Raw genomic sequence first — 17,528 nt, forward strand, 5'->3', positions numbered from 1 at the left:
TCCATCTTTTCTATATAGCTCTGATTCTCATCCTTCTCTACAACATGTTCTACCGACGAGACTTCATGTACAGAACCAATCTCAGCCTCAACGATCTTGTCACCATCCATTGCAGCTGATTTTATCTTGTGCATATCCGGATTTTTGGAACTTTTGCTAGACATCAAGTTCTCAATCAGTCTTTTAGCTTCCTCTGGGGTCCTTGTCTCGAAGTTTCCTTCGCTTGCAGTATCCAGCATCACATGATATCGCACATCAATACCCTTGCAGAACCTTTTCAAGAACTGAATCTCCGTAAAACCATGATTTGGACAGTCCCTTTGGTATCTCCTAAACCTTTCCCAAGAGCTTTTGAAAGCTTCTGTAGGTCCCTGAGAGAATGTCCAAATTTTATCTCTCATCTGTTCAGCCCTTGCATCATCTAAGAATTCAGTCATAAACGCAGTCCTGACATCATTCCATGTAGTGAGGGATCCTGATGGTAGGCTTCTCAGCCAATTTTTAGCATTCCCAGGGAGAGAATATTTGAACATCTTGCAGATGATGTAATCTTTGGTTGCTTCATCCTTCTGGATGCCAGACACAAAGTCCTCGAGTGTCTCAATATGATCCGAGGGATTTTCATCAAGAAGACCACGATAAGGGTGCTGACCCATATGAGAGAAGTGTGTGTGGTGTATCTGAAATCCCTGGATTTCTAGAGGTTGAATCGCAGACCTGTTGGTGTAGAACTGACTAGGCCTGGTCAAATCTGCTAACAATCTCTGAAGAGGAACTTTAGCATCCTCGGTGGCAGCAGATGGCTCAAGGATTGCAGTCCCTTGTCCATCTATCCTCTGACCTGCTGCATTACACAGATGACCTCCAGGGTCATGCATGTCTACATTCTCATCCCTCTGTAGCACAAGTGTCGCGACCATGTCTGCTCGCGGATTAGTATCAATCGATGTTCGAGTTGAACTATCGATCGTCTCTATGTCACAAATGTCGATCGACGTAGTTGAGGTGGTGTCGATCGATGAAGTAGAGGTCGTGTCGATCGATGATGTGCGGTTCTCTTTGCGGATCGAGCGTTCAAAACGTGATGGGTCTGAGAAGAAAAGTAATTCCTCTTTGCTGCTTCTGGTACTTATAAGCATGTACATGAAAGACAAGAATTTTTTTTTATGTAAGTAACTATGACAGTATATAAAACCTAGACTAAACCTATTAATCAAGTCTAATGGCGATCAAAGCTCCCCGGCAACGGCGCCAAATTTGATATCACTCAAAATACCCTAAGGAGTGATTTTACTCTCTCCAATAAGAGGTTCAATTGTAGTACTTAGGGATCGAATCATCGGGGAGCTAGGGCACACAATAGACTAGAAATCAAGATTAAGCTAGGCAAACAGTTTATACTGCAGTAAATAAATGAAAGCAAGGTGAATAAAGTATTTGTTCGATTGGTTGATTGAGGTTATAAACAGTTAGGAGAAATAGCTAGACCTAGGGATTTATCAATCAAGAGATTAAAAACTAAAATTAAAGGATGCTAATGGTTTATAGATTCAATTCTAGAACTCGATTTTAATAAGTAAGCAATCCAGCTTTCGCATGCAATTGCTAATCAGATGTCTAAGTCCAGTTTCAGCTGTAGCTTGTTGACATGGAGCGAGTGTCGATCGATGCTATGGCCTGAGCGTCGATCGATACTTCCTTAAACAAGCATTAACGACCTAATCGATTTAGTTCAACTAGATTCCTAGACCAACTCTTGTATGCACCTAGGTATCTAATCCAGCAGAGTTCGGGTTCCGTTAATTGATTGCACTTTCGTGCCTCGCAACTATCCTATGATTCTAGGTTCAAACAATTAGTCACACTGTAGTGCTATTCTAATTATTCCAGATCCTAGTATTACAAATCACCCTGGTGTAGAGATCTATATATAACCTAGAAATCCTAATTGATATTCAGTTTGACATTAAGCTCATGAAATCCCTAAACCTAACAAGATGAATTACTCAGACATGCAAGCAATAACACAAATCATAGTCTGAATAATATAATAGATAAGAAATCAATGATAAAATCAATGGAGTTCCAATCAATCTCTGAACGAGAATTGATCTTCTCTCCAAACCTAAGAGAAAACAATAGAATAGGATAATAGAAAGCGCGTAGCCATCAACATGGCTTAGAAATACATAAATAGAGTTTCTGATCGTCCATGGGTATTTTGGTAACTTGGTGTGGCTTTTGGGCTTTAAACGGTCTTGAAATATGCTTGGCCCACGTTCTGGCATCACTGTCGATCGACACCAATGCTGTGTCATCCATCGACAGTCCTTCATCTCCTCAACAGCTTCCTCTCGCGAGGCAGACTGACCACTCCTCAGTAAAACAAGCATAACGTCTGCTACAGGATGCTGATTGACCTAAAACCGGTGGCATTGAAAAGCTAACTCAAAGAGATATCTTGTGTCAAAATATGGGTCCAATCTAACGGTGGTAAGGTCTCCATCCATAGCTAGACATCTGACACGTCTGTGCAGCTCTGCACTCAAAAGGCTCCAGAATCACCATATTTATCCAGAACGTACGTGAACCTGTAAACACTCTAAATAGACTCTATATCGTAGTAAATATATCTTAAAACACTTATAGACCAGGGCTAAAAGTGGGTAAAATTCATGGTCTATCAACAAGCGATGGTTCGAGGGCCAAACACTAGTATGATTGGGGTCATGTCTTTATACCAGGGCGCCGAGTGTGATCTTTTTTGTGGTTGAGTATGGACGACCTGATCCATAGATGGTGGATCAAGGGCCGGTTCTAACTTGATCAGAGATGCATCGGTTGATAGATAAGACTGGTCGGTAATGAGTGGGTTAGAGTCCTAAGTCCGGTCGAGCAAGTGTGAAGACTCGTCAGTTCTGAGTCATGTAGGGTGGTTGGTTGATTGACTTAGGATCTGATGGGATTCGTTAGTCCAGAAGATAGACTTGGTACCATAGCCTATAAGGCGACAGGATGTTGGATGGTGCATGAGCCGAGGAGAGCCAGATGCATATCCTTATCAGTTCGAAGACTTCTCAAAGGTTACTTTTGTCTGTGGGGATGGTTGGTTGAATGACTAAGTACCTAAGGGGGTTGTTTATGCAGGAGCCAAGATAAGGACCTTGAGTGAGATCATTGAGTGATCGTGGTCCAATAGACAATCGAGAGCAATTCGGATCACTAGAGGACCGATGAGCTAACAAGTTCCGTGGATGTGGCAACGGTATGATTTAGCATTAACTTACATAGATCTAGATAGAATGGTTTAGGGAAATGGAACCTCGAATTTGTATGACTTGGACCGTGTAAAGTATCGATCTATAAGCCGAAAGGTTGTTAGTGAACTGGCCAAGGCATAGTCGATGAGACCGAACAAGTATTAGATTGGATTTAGTCCAATGGTTAGTTAGAGAATATTCTGCTTCATATATGTTTTGAAAGGATCTAAGCTATGAATGACTAAAGAAGTCTTTAGCTATGGTTTAAGATTGCCCACGCCTAAGGGCGATATTATAAATGGAGGGCGAAAAATTAAGAGCTTCAGCCAGGAAGTGGACCGAGCGACGTAAGGCTTCGACCGCGGCCTAGGCGGCCGGATCAGGGTGTTACAGCCCAACTGATAATGATGTCCATTACAAAATAAGAAAGGCTTGAAGAGCCCTTTTATCTAATTCATCAGCAATAGAGTTTTCTGAACGAGAAAAGTGGAGAAATAAATTGTTGCAAACTCAGAAGATATTGATCGGATGTCTTTCACAATACTGATGATTTCTTGACTAGATATTTCCGGAGATAGCTCGAATGAGCGTTAAGTTCTCAGAGAAGACCTCGAGAGTGTCGAACTCCAAGGTGAGCGCCATGCAGAGGGCTGATTGGATCACGAAAGCCTCTGTGATGAGGGGGAACCGATGGGGGTTTCAACCATCCATCCGTGGATTGGAGCTTCTAGACCTGGCCCCGAGAAGACCCAGCTCAAACCGCTGCTAATTTGTTTGAGTTTAGTTTGTTTTTTTATTATGTTTTTCAGGTGTATCCAAAGAGACAGTTTGCTTTGAGTTTAACATAAGTTATGGAGCTGTGGTATTAGACATTATCGCGTGATCTCAAGAAGCTGTTTCTTCTCCATCGAGGAAGCTATTATCGCCTCATCTCAAGATGAAGTAACATTCATTCTAAAACAATTTTTGGGGTGAATATATTTTAACATTCTTTCCAAGAAAAAAACAAGATGAACTCGTAAGCTCCTAGATTTTGAGAGGGTCACTTCGGTGATAGAAGAATAGAAAAAGAAAAAGAAAGATATAAAGGTATCAGAGGTGAACTAAGAAAAGGGATTGAAATTGAGAGAGAAGCAAGAAGAATCATCTTAGAGTTTGAGTCTTTACCTTTATCTTCCTAGTGTGTACTTCATTGTTAAAACGTTTGCCGTGTACTTATTATTGATAGTGGACTATTGTCCCACACCAGACGTATTGGTAATCAATTCGGATGGTCAAACAATTTTTCACAGTTCATGTCTAAGCGTTCAAGTGATAAACAACCCTTCTAGTAGTCACGATAGATAAACGATGTTGTATTAAATTTTTATTCCAGGAAACACATTCAATAATCGAGATAATCAAATCATAAATAGAGAATTTTACATAAAAATAGCAAATGGAAAAGTTTGAACACTCTGTGCCAATTCATCTGTCCTTTTGTACTATATGCGTGTGGAATAAAGAGAAATAAACTATATTTGAAAACTTTACAGTTGTTTTTTTTTCTTGTTCACCCAAATCTTCATTACTAATTTTAAGCGATTACATAACTAATAGCAACATCGTACGAAACACCATATGTGAGCCCAAAGACTGAAGTTAAGACATAAAATTCATAAGAATATAGAGACAGAAACACAAACTTGTTTAGACAAGTTTGATAAAGGGTTATGCAAGATTATTGAGTTGCCACTTGCAATTCAATCTACCAGAGACTCATATCTTCTTAATTAAACACTACTTTGTGGATGCAACATCTCAGATCTTCTTAATTAAACCAAATAATTCATAAATTGCCTGAGGTTATAACCCTCTTCAAAACATTCTAGGCCTGAACGTAAAGAAATTAAATTAACTACGCTGTTTATTAAATTTACCGATGAATAAATACAACAATTAAATTAGAAGGATGAACAACTTCAGAACAAATTTTTTTAGGTTTCATTATGATGAATTAGACGTATTTTGTTGATCCATCTTCCCTTTTTCTAGTAACTAGATTTTTTAACCGCGCTACGCGCGGATAAGATATTATATGTATTTCTCAATTCTAAAAAAATAATGTATAATATTGTATTACATCATTTAAAGAATATAAAATAAGACTACATAACATAAATATATTTTTTAAATTTTCTTTGTGGAAATCATTATGTTGTTTGATTGTTGTACTTGATTCACGTATTTGCATAGATATTTGTGATAGATGAATAACTATATTTTTATTATCAGTAAATAATATATATTTATTATATAATATAAGAAAAATGAAATTATTTACTTTTTAAACAAAGTTGTCTAATGTTGGGGACTCGGTTATAGACATATCATATTCGAAGGAGACATTTTTACAGTTATCAATCTTTTTAACAGTCAAGAAACAAATCTAAATATCAAAACAATATCTCATACGATCTCTTTGTGGAATAACTGCTCTGAAGAAATTGAATTTAGACATAAAAAATGACTGGAAATGGATGTGCAGATGTGTTATCTAAGTCAGCTTAACAAAGTACTAATCATAGTTCATATATCATTCATGCCCATTATATTTTTTGTCCATCCTTTCTTAAACATCTTGAATAACTGATGCAAATTAATAATAAACTTTTGGCTGGCAAAAAAAAATCAAATTTGTCTAACTATCGCTTAAATATTTTATTAATATTGTCTAAGAAGCTTTCAAGTGATATCATAGTTTAATTTTTATTAGTTTTTTTGTTAATTTTTAAAGTTTTTTGTATTTAAGATTTTTTTCCATATTAAACTTCTATTTCTTCCACAGATATATATATGTCATAAAAATTACCATCAAATCAGTTTTACTTATTTATTATTTTGTTTTTAATGAAAATACACTTTTTAAATAATTTAATTTAAAATAAAATTATATATTAATTTGATCTATTCTAACAATTTGACTGATTTAATTAATTTGCTTTGGTGGATAACTTAAAAAGTTTTCGTATGAATCGGAAAAAGCAAGCTTATGCTGTTATATTATATTTATTTGTGTATATAGAATCTATATATAATGCTAGTGTAATAAAGAAATATACATTATTACAATTTGAAATTAATCAAAATTGAATAAAATGATAATTAAATATTTGTAAATCTAATTGTTTTTTATCTTGTTTAGTTGGATTCTCATGAAAAGAAATCGATAGGTTAAACAAATGTTTCAAAATTTGTTGTGTTATTGTTTTGTCTATAAATTACAAAATTTATTGAATTGGTATATTTAATTATTACATCCTTAAATAATATTTTATTAAGACATTAGAGAACTTTGTTTTGAGTTATTTTGTCAAAATTGTACAAAAATCTATGTTTTTTCATATTTGTCATGAAAATTTATATGTTAAACTTACTTTTACAAAATTCTTAACTTTGTCACGAAAACAAAAATCTATCATTTTTCATATTTGTCAATGTTCTCACACTTTCAAAGAATATATTAGCTTAGTCACTTACTTATTTTTTTTTACAAAACAAAGTATCGTAGTTTTGAAAGTTGAATTCATATTATTGTAACTGTACATAAGAGTTTGTGATTACATACTTAGTGATTCTTGTATATGTGTCCAAGAAAGTTTCAATGGCTTAGTAGTGACTGTCATATATTTATGTCATACTAACCCAGGTTCGATCTTTTCCTTCGCATTGTTTTTTTCATTTTTTACGAAAAAATAAATGAGATGACGTGACAACTTCGGGCTCTCTGATTGGTTGATTTTTCTATCCTACGTGGACAGCTTATCTGAGGCTTATATTCTCTTTTTATTACTTATTATATTTTCTTAGCCGATGGATTATATTTTTGGGCTGATCATCCAACACCAACGAGTGTCCCAGTGCCATTTACCACATCATATATACTCAAGTTTCACCAGCCAAACAAGAAGACTCCAAACTTTTTTGACTTGTGAGTTGAATTTTGCTTGACTAAAGAACAATGTTAGTTTGTGGGCTTTGCTTCTTAGCCTTCGACTTGGACATGTTGGGTCAAAAAATTTCTAAATGTATTGGACTATTTTTCTAAATCTTATTCTTTCTCTTTGATGACTTACGTACCACGAATCAGTCCATGATATTGACACAGATCTTTTATCAGTGAAACATTAAATTTTAAACGCTACAACCATGAAGCCTACTAAAACATAACTGAACTAAAGAGCAAATCTAAGCCTGCGAAAATGAGCTGGATTTAACCAGATGGGTTTTGAGTGGTTATGAATTTGGTTTAGTTCAACAAGTTTAAAATTGGGTTATATTCGGTTTGATAGTTAATTAGTTCGGTTTTTATTAAAAATTCTAACCAGATCGTACTGATTTAAACTACATCGCACCAAAATTTAAAATTTTGAATGAACTAACTGAAATCAAACAAAATCATCTGATTTTAAACCAAATTAAACCATGATTTACTCAACATGAACCGAAGTTTTGTTCAGTAATGAACCGAACTAACCTAAAATTGAATTAACCAAACCCATTCAAACAGAAGTCGCACGCCTGCAAGTCCGTAAATAATGTAAACTACGAGTAATTAAATTAAATTAAATAAAATAATTTGATTAGAATACGATATTTACTGAAACGCATCTGGCGATGAAGTTCATTCGATTCCAAAGAAACAGTCTCGTGATCGACTTCTCCTCCATTACCATTATCCTATGCTCATTATCTCTCCAACACATCAACATTATTTTCGCCGTTAATATCAACATTTAACGCATTTTTATCATCCGACAGCGATATACACCCACCCAAAAGAGAATCAAAATCTCTTCTTCTTTTTTTTGTTTGACCCACTAGTGATCTCGCATCTGCTACCAACTTCCATTTAAAAACCCCAACTCGTGAGCAAAATCATAAAGGGTTTCGTGCTAATCAATCTTTTAATGGCGTCTCTGGTGAGTCTTCCTCACTTGTTTTTTTTTCTGTTATTTGAATACGACAAAGTTTTGATCTTCTTTTTTTTTTTGTCTCTTTTGAGGAAAAGACATAAAAATCAAAACTTTTGTCTTTCTTTGTTCTGTTTGATCAGCTCTTTGGTTTGATCAACTTGATCCTTTTAGTGGGTTATTCGATCCCATCATCAAAGTTCCGTCTTTTGATTTTAAAAATCTGAACTTGCAGATGTAGTCAGATCAAGAAGAACACATATGACTTTGGTTTCTTCGTCAGAATCTTCTTACATGATGATTATTACCAAACACAAAAGAGATGTAAACCTGGTCGTGCTTCAACTAGGAGCCGCCTTAGCCGTAACATTCGCTGGGTTTCTCTTTTCTCGGTTTAGAAAGAATACTAAAAGCACAATCAGACCCACTTTGCCTCCTCTTCGACCTCAATCATCAGGTTCCATCAAACCCATCGATGTAAGTTAAAAAAATTTTGATCTCAAGAACCGTTTATGCTACTAGTTTCTATTTATAGTTTGACTTGCATAATTTTTAGATTGATTTTTCTTCTGATTGCTAATTTGTTTGGCTTCTGAGTCGTTTTGTTATACTAATGGTGTTCTGTGGTCTAATAATGTTTCTTGAATCTTGAATTGTTTTTGTGTTTCTCTTCTATAGAGAGCAGATTCAGAAACGCATAGGAAACTTTTTGATCTCAAAGAACCGTTTATGCTACAAGTTACTATTTATACTTTGACTTATAGAATATGTAGATTGGCTGTTTGGCTTCTGATTCACATTAACTCTGGAATTTTGATTTTATTTTCTGTAGAGAGGAGATTCAGAAACGCATAGGACTAATAAGGAAGAGTCTTTACTCGGTTTTTCGCCAAGAAGTGAAAGTGACGCTGATGAAAAAGATGTGTTTCTTTTACCGGAGTTCGAAGATGAAGTCAAGAAGTTAGATTTATTGGCCCATGATGGTGAATGTGAATCTACAAAATCAGATATGTCTGCAGCTCCTTTAGCGTTTCCAAGTGCAGAGGAAGCTGATCAAGAGAAGGAGATTAAGTGGCTGAGAAACACTGTGAGGGCGTTGCGTGAGAGAGAGAGGTGTCTTGAGGATAAGTTGTTGGAGTATTACAGTCTCAAGGAGCAGCAAAAGATTGCAATGGAGCTAAGAAGTAGACTGAAACTAAACCAGATGGAGACTAAAGTCTTCAACCTCAAGATCAAGTCTTTGCAAGCTGAGAACGAGAAACTCAAGGCTCAGTGTTCTGAGCATTCTAAGGTTGTTATGGAGCTGGATTTGGCTAAGTCTGAGGTTCATGTGCTGAAAAAGAAGCTCAACATCAAAACACAACAACACGTGGAGCAGCTCTTGTCTCTTAAAGAACGAGTGGCCAAGCTTCAAGAAGATGAGATCAAGGCTACTTTACCTGATCGTGATGCGGATAAGATGGTGCAGAGGCTAAGGGATTTGGAAGGAGAGATCAACGAGCTTAGAGACTCCAACACGAGATTACAGTTTGAGAATTTTGAACTAGCTGAGAAGCTGGAGTCTGTTCAGATCATAGCGAGTTCCAAGTTGGAGGATCCAGAGGAGGTAATAGGCCTAGGCACATTTATCCGAACAAAAATAACCGAATTTTATAGTATATTTGGAACCAAAAACCGAAACCAAACCGGAAACCGAATTTTCTAAAAATAAAAAATTATATAACTTAAAATATCAATTTTATTTAGCTTCAAAATAACCAAATATCCTAAAAAGTTATTTATAAACCAAATTATCAGAAAATGTAACTACCCAAATATTTTTACCTAAAATATTTAAAATTATCTGAATTACACAACATTTATATCTGAACGACTCGAATTATTCAATATTTAACCTAAAAAACCCGAATTGTCTAACATTTTTACCCATATTATCTGAAACCTGGAAAACCGGAATGTTATGAATTTTTTTTTGGATATTAGCGAGTTCCCAACTTTTCTGTCCGAACCAAAAACTGAAATAACCAAACGGTTAGATTGAAAAACCGAAATACCCGAACCGGAAACGAAAACCCATGCCTAGGAGGTAACTTGTCCAAGTTCTTGAACTTTCTCTAATAGGAAAACTGAATCTTGATTGTGAAACTTTGTTTTCTGATGCAGATGGAGACATTACGCCAAGAGAGTAACCGATTGAAGAGTGAAAACGAAGAGCTGAAGAAGGAGATAGAGCAGCTTCAAGGAGATAGATGCACTGACCTGGAACAGCTTGTTTATCTCAAATGGATCAATGCATGCTTAAGATATGAGCTGAGAACATACCAACCACCTGCTGGTAAAACCGTTGCTAGGGATCTAAGTACTACTCTAAGCCCTAGTTCAGAGGAGAAAGCTAAGCAACTGATTCTTGAATACGCACACGAGGAAGATCATACAGACTATGATCAATGGTCATCTTCTCAGGAGGAGTCATCATCAATGATCACTGACTCAATGTTCTTGGATGATTCCTCTGTTGACACTTTGTTCGCAACGAAAACCAAAAAGTCAGGGAAGAAGAAGCTTATGCATAAGCTGATGAAGATCTTACATGGTAAAGATAGTACTCAAGAGGTGAAGAAGAGAGCTGGTTCTTCTGAACCGAGCAGCTCAAGCACAGGTGTTCATTCAACTCCTAGGAGGCTTCGTTCAATGGACTTCCAAATGTTGCTGCGTGGAGAAGATGAGGAGGACTTCAAGGATCACATGAAGATGTTGCATCGTAAGAGTGAAGGAGCAGATGCTTCTAACTATGGAGAAGAAGAGTGTATGGAATCAGATCAGAACAGGAAGAAAGAGCTGATTAAATACGCAGAAGCGCTTAGGAAGTCTCGTTCCACAAAGAAGCTGCATAAAAAATCTGTCTCGTTTTTCTTCTGAGAGCAAGTAGAAAGCACTAATATACTTTAACTTGTATAACACGCATTGCCTAAAGTTCTATAACTATGTGTATGTGTATAACTCAGAAATGTAATTTTTGTGAACCAAAACATAAGAACCAAATATTTTGTGAGAATGTGCTATTTTCAGCTTGGGGAAGAAGAATTGTGTTCACGTTCACAGGAGGAAGCTAGAGAAACAAGGCAGATCTATGTTTTCTTCATGAAAAGTAGAGGAGAAACTCTGCTTTGCTGAAAAGAGAGGTTTGAGACTTTAAAGGATGCACTTCTTTGTAAAACTCTGATTTGTGAAGACAAACTCTTTGTTAAATCAATCCGGTGTATGTTCTCATTACAAGCCTAAAGGGTCTATTTATAAGATATCAACTACATTATATGTGTTGTTAATTATGCATTTGATAATAAGTCAATGATAGAGATAGGGATAACACTAAAAATCATATTACAAAATGAGCAACTCAAAATAGTGATATAAAATGACATAACTATTCTTTTATTATATGAGAAATCGAATTGATCTGGAAAAAATTTACATTGCTTTATTGCAGAAGACCTTGTATCACGCCCTCGTCGTAGTAACATTTAATAGATACGATATGTTCATCAATAGTATGGTTAAGATCAAACTGCGAAATATATATATCCATATATCCACATGAGAAAATCAGATTGATCGAAAGAAGATAATGATCATATAAAACATGTATACAAAGTTGATACCATTAACCAAAGCCTAAACCGGATCTAGCTTACGAATCAGTATATTTGTACACATTAAACCGGTATTCCAAAGAAATTGAATGGAGCTGTTATAAGTAAGAAGAGAAGATGAGAAATTTGTGTGTCTTATTCCATGAGTAATGAGTCATTTATATAGGATTATAATAGCTTGTGGACAAAGCCACTTGGAAACAAGTAAAGCTTGGAGAACAAGTATATTTAAGACTTGCCATAATGGCATCACCATAATATTCATAACACTTCTCCTTGATGTCCATTATGCGCGTAAAATGCTGCCTCGTTAAAAACCTCACCAGGAAGACCCAATAAGAAAAACCATGGTTAAAAGAAAAAGAGTGCAGCGTGCAATGACTTCCCCTCATGTGTACATACGTCGAGATCTTTGAAACAACGTAGTTCAATAAGATGAGTGAGCTTCTTGAAAGTAGCAGGGGTAGCGTCTTGGTGAATGAAACAACCAAATATTTACTCGAACGAACTTGTAGGAAACGAACTTCGCCATTCTTCAGTAGTGCATGAGTCTTCATGATCTGACCATTTCTTGGATTCTTTTTATCTCCAAAACTTTAGAACAATGATAGATTTTCATCTCCCAAATTGTAACATTCTCTTTGGGTGTCTATCTTTTGTGTATTCTTTGTTGCCTCGTTAAAACCTTGTCATGAAAAAACTCAGTGGGATAAAAGCCATGATGAGGGAAAAGAGTACAACCACGCATATTTCACATTTCTTCTCCGGAAAGCAATATCTTCAGGATATGCATTCCAATCAGAGAAATTTCCTTTTGAAATTGAGAATATTGTAATACTCTTTCCATTAGAGTATTCAAGGTCTATAGATTTCTGGTCCACAATTCTTATTTGATATAGACAATATTTTCTTGGTCTATTTGGACTTCAAACCAAACTTCTTACATACAATCGTCTAGACATTCGTCTCGTACATACGAATAACTCATTCGTAACTATGAAAGTTACTATTATGACTTTCTCTTTCTTGTCATATGAAATTACATTTTTTGGTTATGAAAAAGATTAGTAATTTGCTCAATAACACTTTAAATATGGTACTTCAAGACCAAACATATATGAGCATCTTAAATAAAATCCTTTAAGGATCTTTATGATAACATCTAATTTTAGATCTCCGATTTGGAATACATAAAGACAATATTGTATTGTCAAGAGCTTTCTTCCAAAATATAATTTTCTATAACTCTTCAAGAGTTTTTGATTATATTCAAATCAATGATTCTATTGATCTATAATCTCTTGATAAATATAAAGATACATTGATAAACTTCAAATATTTCATATATCCCATAAACATATTTCGATCGAATATGATTTTGATATCATCAATCCTTCAGGGATTCTATCTTTTAGGGATTCTATCTCTTAGAGACTATCAGTTTCCAGTGGGTTTTATAATTCAAGTTCTTCCTTTATTGTCAGACTAATAAGGAACATAAAAGTAGTTGCACCTAACACATAAGACTATGTCTCTTTACAATCAATTCCATATTGATCTTTCTTTGGTGCAACGACTCATTTCTATCCCACTTGTTTTATACCTTCTAGTGTATGGACTACTGGTCCAAAAACCTTACTCTTTCACATGAGTTTTTATCTTTGTCTATTGCTTCTTTTTGATTTGGCCAATCATCTCTTTGTGTACACTTTTCAATAGACTTTCTTTCATGATCCTCTTTCTCATTTATCATATCAACTGCTATTTTGCATGCATAAATATCATCGACGTCGATTTGTCGATTCGTTCCATTTTATTCTATACATGACATAACTTATTGAGATCTCTTCATAGTCTCAGGTACCTGAATTTCTTTCAGTCATGTTTAATGTCTCTTCTGGAGATCATTCAAAAACTTTATTTCCTCGTGACCATTATTAATTTATGCTCCTTTTCATTTGTGAGGATTCTTATCTTTGGAACCACATGTCTACCACGCTTCAGGCGTGACTTGCAGTTTGATATTGTTCTTATAGAACATCTATTCTTATTGGAGCATTTACAGCTGGTATATGTGACTCGATCACTATATTTATTTGGGGTCAGCAAATTTGTCTGGTAACTGCTTTACTAAGCACTATAATTGAATTATCTTTTGGACTTGTATTTTACATTTTCTTTAGTCTGAGGATCAACGATAACTCATATTAACTTATTTTCTTTTTCAGCTGTTTATTTTCTCCCCTTTATGTTGGAAATGCTAATTCACTTTTAGCATTCAAATCGGGCCTTACTTATATCCTTCAGGGATGGCTATGGATTCTTAAGTATCAATGAAGATTCATATCCAACATATAATTCCAACCTCATTTGAGAATCCATCTTAATTAAAGCTCTATGGTGGAGCAAATGGAATGTATATCGCACATCGAACATTCTTTGGTGGAAAATGGTTGATTTCTAACCCAATACCAATGACGGGGAGAACCAATGATTACTTGTTGGCTTGATGCGAATTAGTGTTGCTCAAAATGTTTAACACTTATCCAATGATTTTCTATAGTCGTGAGAGACTTTAAGAAGTGGATTCAACGGTATTATAAAGATGCATAGTGGGTGATCAGTCCACTAACATCTCCTTTATTCATGCCAATTACTTTATTTGGCTGGTGAAAACCGTATTACCATTTTATCTTATGAGCAAGCAACATATGTGAAATCATTCGCAAGAATCATCTAGTTCTTCAATGAATATTCACTAAATCTTTATGTATCTTTTCGCATCATTACTGAACCAAAATGGTCTAACTCGTTCATGCCAAATATTTTGTAAACTTCTGGTTTACTATATATTTATTTCCACTACAATAATCTTTGTGTAGTACAAAAAGGCTATAGATACTTTCTCTAAAATACTTATACTGTCTTAGGCATTTCTTTTGCTTATTGTCTCAACATAAGTGTCTCAAAATTCCAGAGATTACTTTGAGAATGATTCATCAGTCTTAGTTTTAGTGCAAACATAATCTTCTGGATGTTTCACTTATCGTGAAATGTGAGATTCTTTAACTCTTCCCCTCAAGATGATATTACTATAGGTTTATCAATCTCGAATGAATCTCATTTTTGAATCAATAACCTACCCTACATGGATCATGTATTCTTTCTCAAATCATTTTAACTTTTGAGACTTATAAAAATATGATGCAATAAAGATTTTAAATTGCATTCTTATGTGTAATAATATTATGTACTCTTCTGGAGCATCATATATATCATTTTCTTGAACATTATATAAGTTTTTACTACCTTGTATTGTACTCACAGTAATTTTCTTTCATATTTGGATGATTGAATCATATCTCTTATCATCTTTATTTTCTCAACTTCAAGTGAGAGAATGAGTTTTAAATAGAAACTCTTGGGTCTTTCTTTATTACCATCTTTATTTCTCAACTTCAAGTGAGAGTATGAGTTCTAAAAAGAAACTCTTTGGATCTTGACCTTATTTATATCCACATTCACGTTTACAACTACTTTTATGTTCATTTTCTTGAACAATACTATTTGTGTGGATTTTCTTTCCCAATATAAATGTCATATTCTCTTTAAAAGAAGAGATCATAATCAACTAGATGTGATTTATTATCTTAACTCAATAGCTCATTGTTTTTTTGAGTCTTAAAGAGACAAGATACAAGTATAAATTTTTTTAATCTATTTTCCCAATCATGTGTCTGCTGGACAACATTACTAGTGTGAAAAATATATATTTTCCCATATATATGCATCATTAAAAAAAAAATTCAAGAATTTTACTTTTAAACTTAACATCCAACATAGTTGAGATATATTACAGACTTCAGGTCTTGTAATCTTTAGATGCAAAATACATAATGAGCTATAGGTAATCACTTCAGGTGATTGTACATTTCTTTAGATTATTCTCCAAGACTTATGGGATCTTAAGGTCAAGCCTTAAATTTAAAACTCTCACATATACAATCACAATGAAATATAATAATAAAACTATTTCAAATTATATAAAATATGTATTAACATAGATCTTATTATATAAAGAAATAGATAATATTTCTATAGTAATCATCATATGTGCTACTTCTTTACTTTCATGCTATTGAACAAGGAATTAATAAACTTACTAAACAAATCTTATATCACATTTATCAATTTCATGTAAATTATTACCCTTGTATATAAAGCATGAAAATAAAATACTTATCTCAGTAAAAAGTGCAACGGAGATGAGAATTTGAATTGCTCATGTATCTTGGTTGGATATAATTTCGCATGATCTCTTCTCTTTTAAAGAGGATAAATAATTCTGAAATACTCAAAATTTGCTCATATAAATATGGATAACGTATTAGTAAACATCAATATATAACATAGACCATATTAAATAGTAATAATTCATCCGAAAAAAATCTACTTAAATCAAGCGTATATATAATTACAATAAAAATCATTCGAGCATTAAGCAGAATGTGCAAACCAACGGTTTCTAAACCCGATGCAAACCAAAACTATTACCATATCATGTGATGTTCCAAGTAAAATAGAAATAATATATTACATGCACTCAACCGTAACACTTGATTACTATATTATATGTATTCGTATACATTACATGCACTCAGCCCAAAATTTTAAGCCAACATGCAATATCTTATCAAGTCTAGTAAATAGTTATTAACCTATAAATCCAATTCGATGATATAGTTTTAAGTATTGAACAATGCGCAGCCATAAGGAATAAAAGTGGATGCAATCACAAACGCAATAACAATATAAGATGTAGCTGCAACACTAAATCTATGAATTTGTTAATTTATACGTTCAACTGTATCGATACTATATGCAACCGTAATAATAATATGCAGCCGTAATGAGACGTATTCAAACTTTGGAGCTATAGTCATCTGCTATTACTGAACCATAATGGGATGCTATAATTAACAATATGCATAAACAAACTATATGAACTTGTTAAGCAATAATCATGGTTATACGAATATGAATATCAAAACTAGCGAGATTGAGTATAGCTTATAAAGTCGATAAGATCTCACTTTGATCGAAGGATTTTTCTTTCCTTGAAACAAGGGAAATCAATATTGTCGACTAAAACTTTTAAACTCAATCTAACATGTGATGAACTATGAATCCCAATCTTACAAACCATGAATTGATAATAAACATGATCGGTAGAAGGATTGAACATAGACTAAAAGTATAAAATAAAATATATACCTATTAGTTCAAGATCAGTAAAGATTCGTGCTGATAACGTGTTATAAGTAAGAAGAGAATATGAGAAATTGATGTGTCTTATTCCATGAGTAATGAGTCATTTACAATAGTTTGTAGACAAAGCCACTTGGAGAACAAGTAAAGCTTGGAGAACAAGTATATTTAAGAATTGTCATAATGGCATCACCATAATATTCATAACAAGAACAAGAATAGTATGAGAATTAGGATTTGATCGAGTCGCAGTTCAAAAAAGGAATAATTTCGAATTTAGGTGACAGAGAAACGATAATATATAATCTATGAATGAAGAAAAAAAAATCAAAAATCAAATACACTATATTGGTGCGTGCGATCTAACAAACTCAAAGATCGAAGCAAAACCACGCAAA

General features: G+C 34.1%; 1 protein-coding gene across 1 annotated transcript; it reads left to right on the plus strand.

Moving 5' to 3' along the window:
• The first annotated feature begins 7,965 nt into the window (after window positions 1-7,965).
• On the plus strand, window positions 7,966-11,267 carry LOC106428584 (protein CHUP1, chloroplastic). The gene is made up of 4 exons (XM_013869336.3): window positions 7,966-8,221; window positions 8,448-8,689; window positions 9,045-9,818; window positions 10,376-11,267. The coding sequence occupies exons 2-4, from the start codon at window positions 8,474-8,476 to the stop codon at window positions 11,129-11,131; spliced, it is 1,746 nt and encodes a 581-aa protein (XP_013724790.2). The 5' UTR covers window positions 7,966-8,221; window positions 8,448-8,473; the 3' UTR covers window positions 11,132-11,267.
• Window positions 11,268-17,528: the final 6,261 nt, after the last annotated feature.

This window comes from Brassica napus, chromosome C3 (genome assembly GCF_020379485.1).
Source record: "Brassica napus cultivar Da-Ae chromosome C3, Da-Ae, whole genome shotgun sequence".
Classification (NCBI taxonomy): Eukaryota; Viridiplantae; Streptophyta; class Magnoliopsida; order Brassicales; family Brassicaceae; genus Brassica; species Brassica napus.

Coding starts and splice junctions, on each gene's coding strand:
- LOC106428584 (XM_013869336.3), top strand. CDS start 8,474: ATGACTTTGGTTTCTTCGTCAGAATCTTCTTACATGATGATTATTACC. Junction 8,690..9,044: donor GTTCCATCAAACCCATCGAT/GTAAGTTAAAAA, acceptor TATTTTCTGTAG/AGAGGAGATTCAGAAACGCA. Junction 9,819..10,375: donor AGTTGGAGGATCCAGAGGAG/GTAATAGGCCTA, acceptor TTTCTGATGCAG/ATGGAGACATTACGCCAAGA.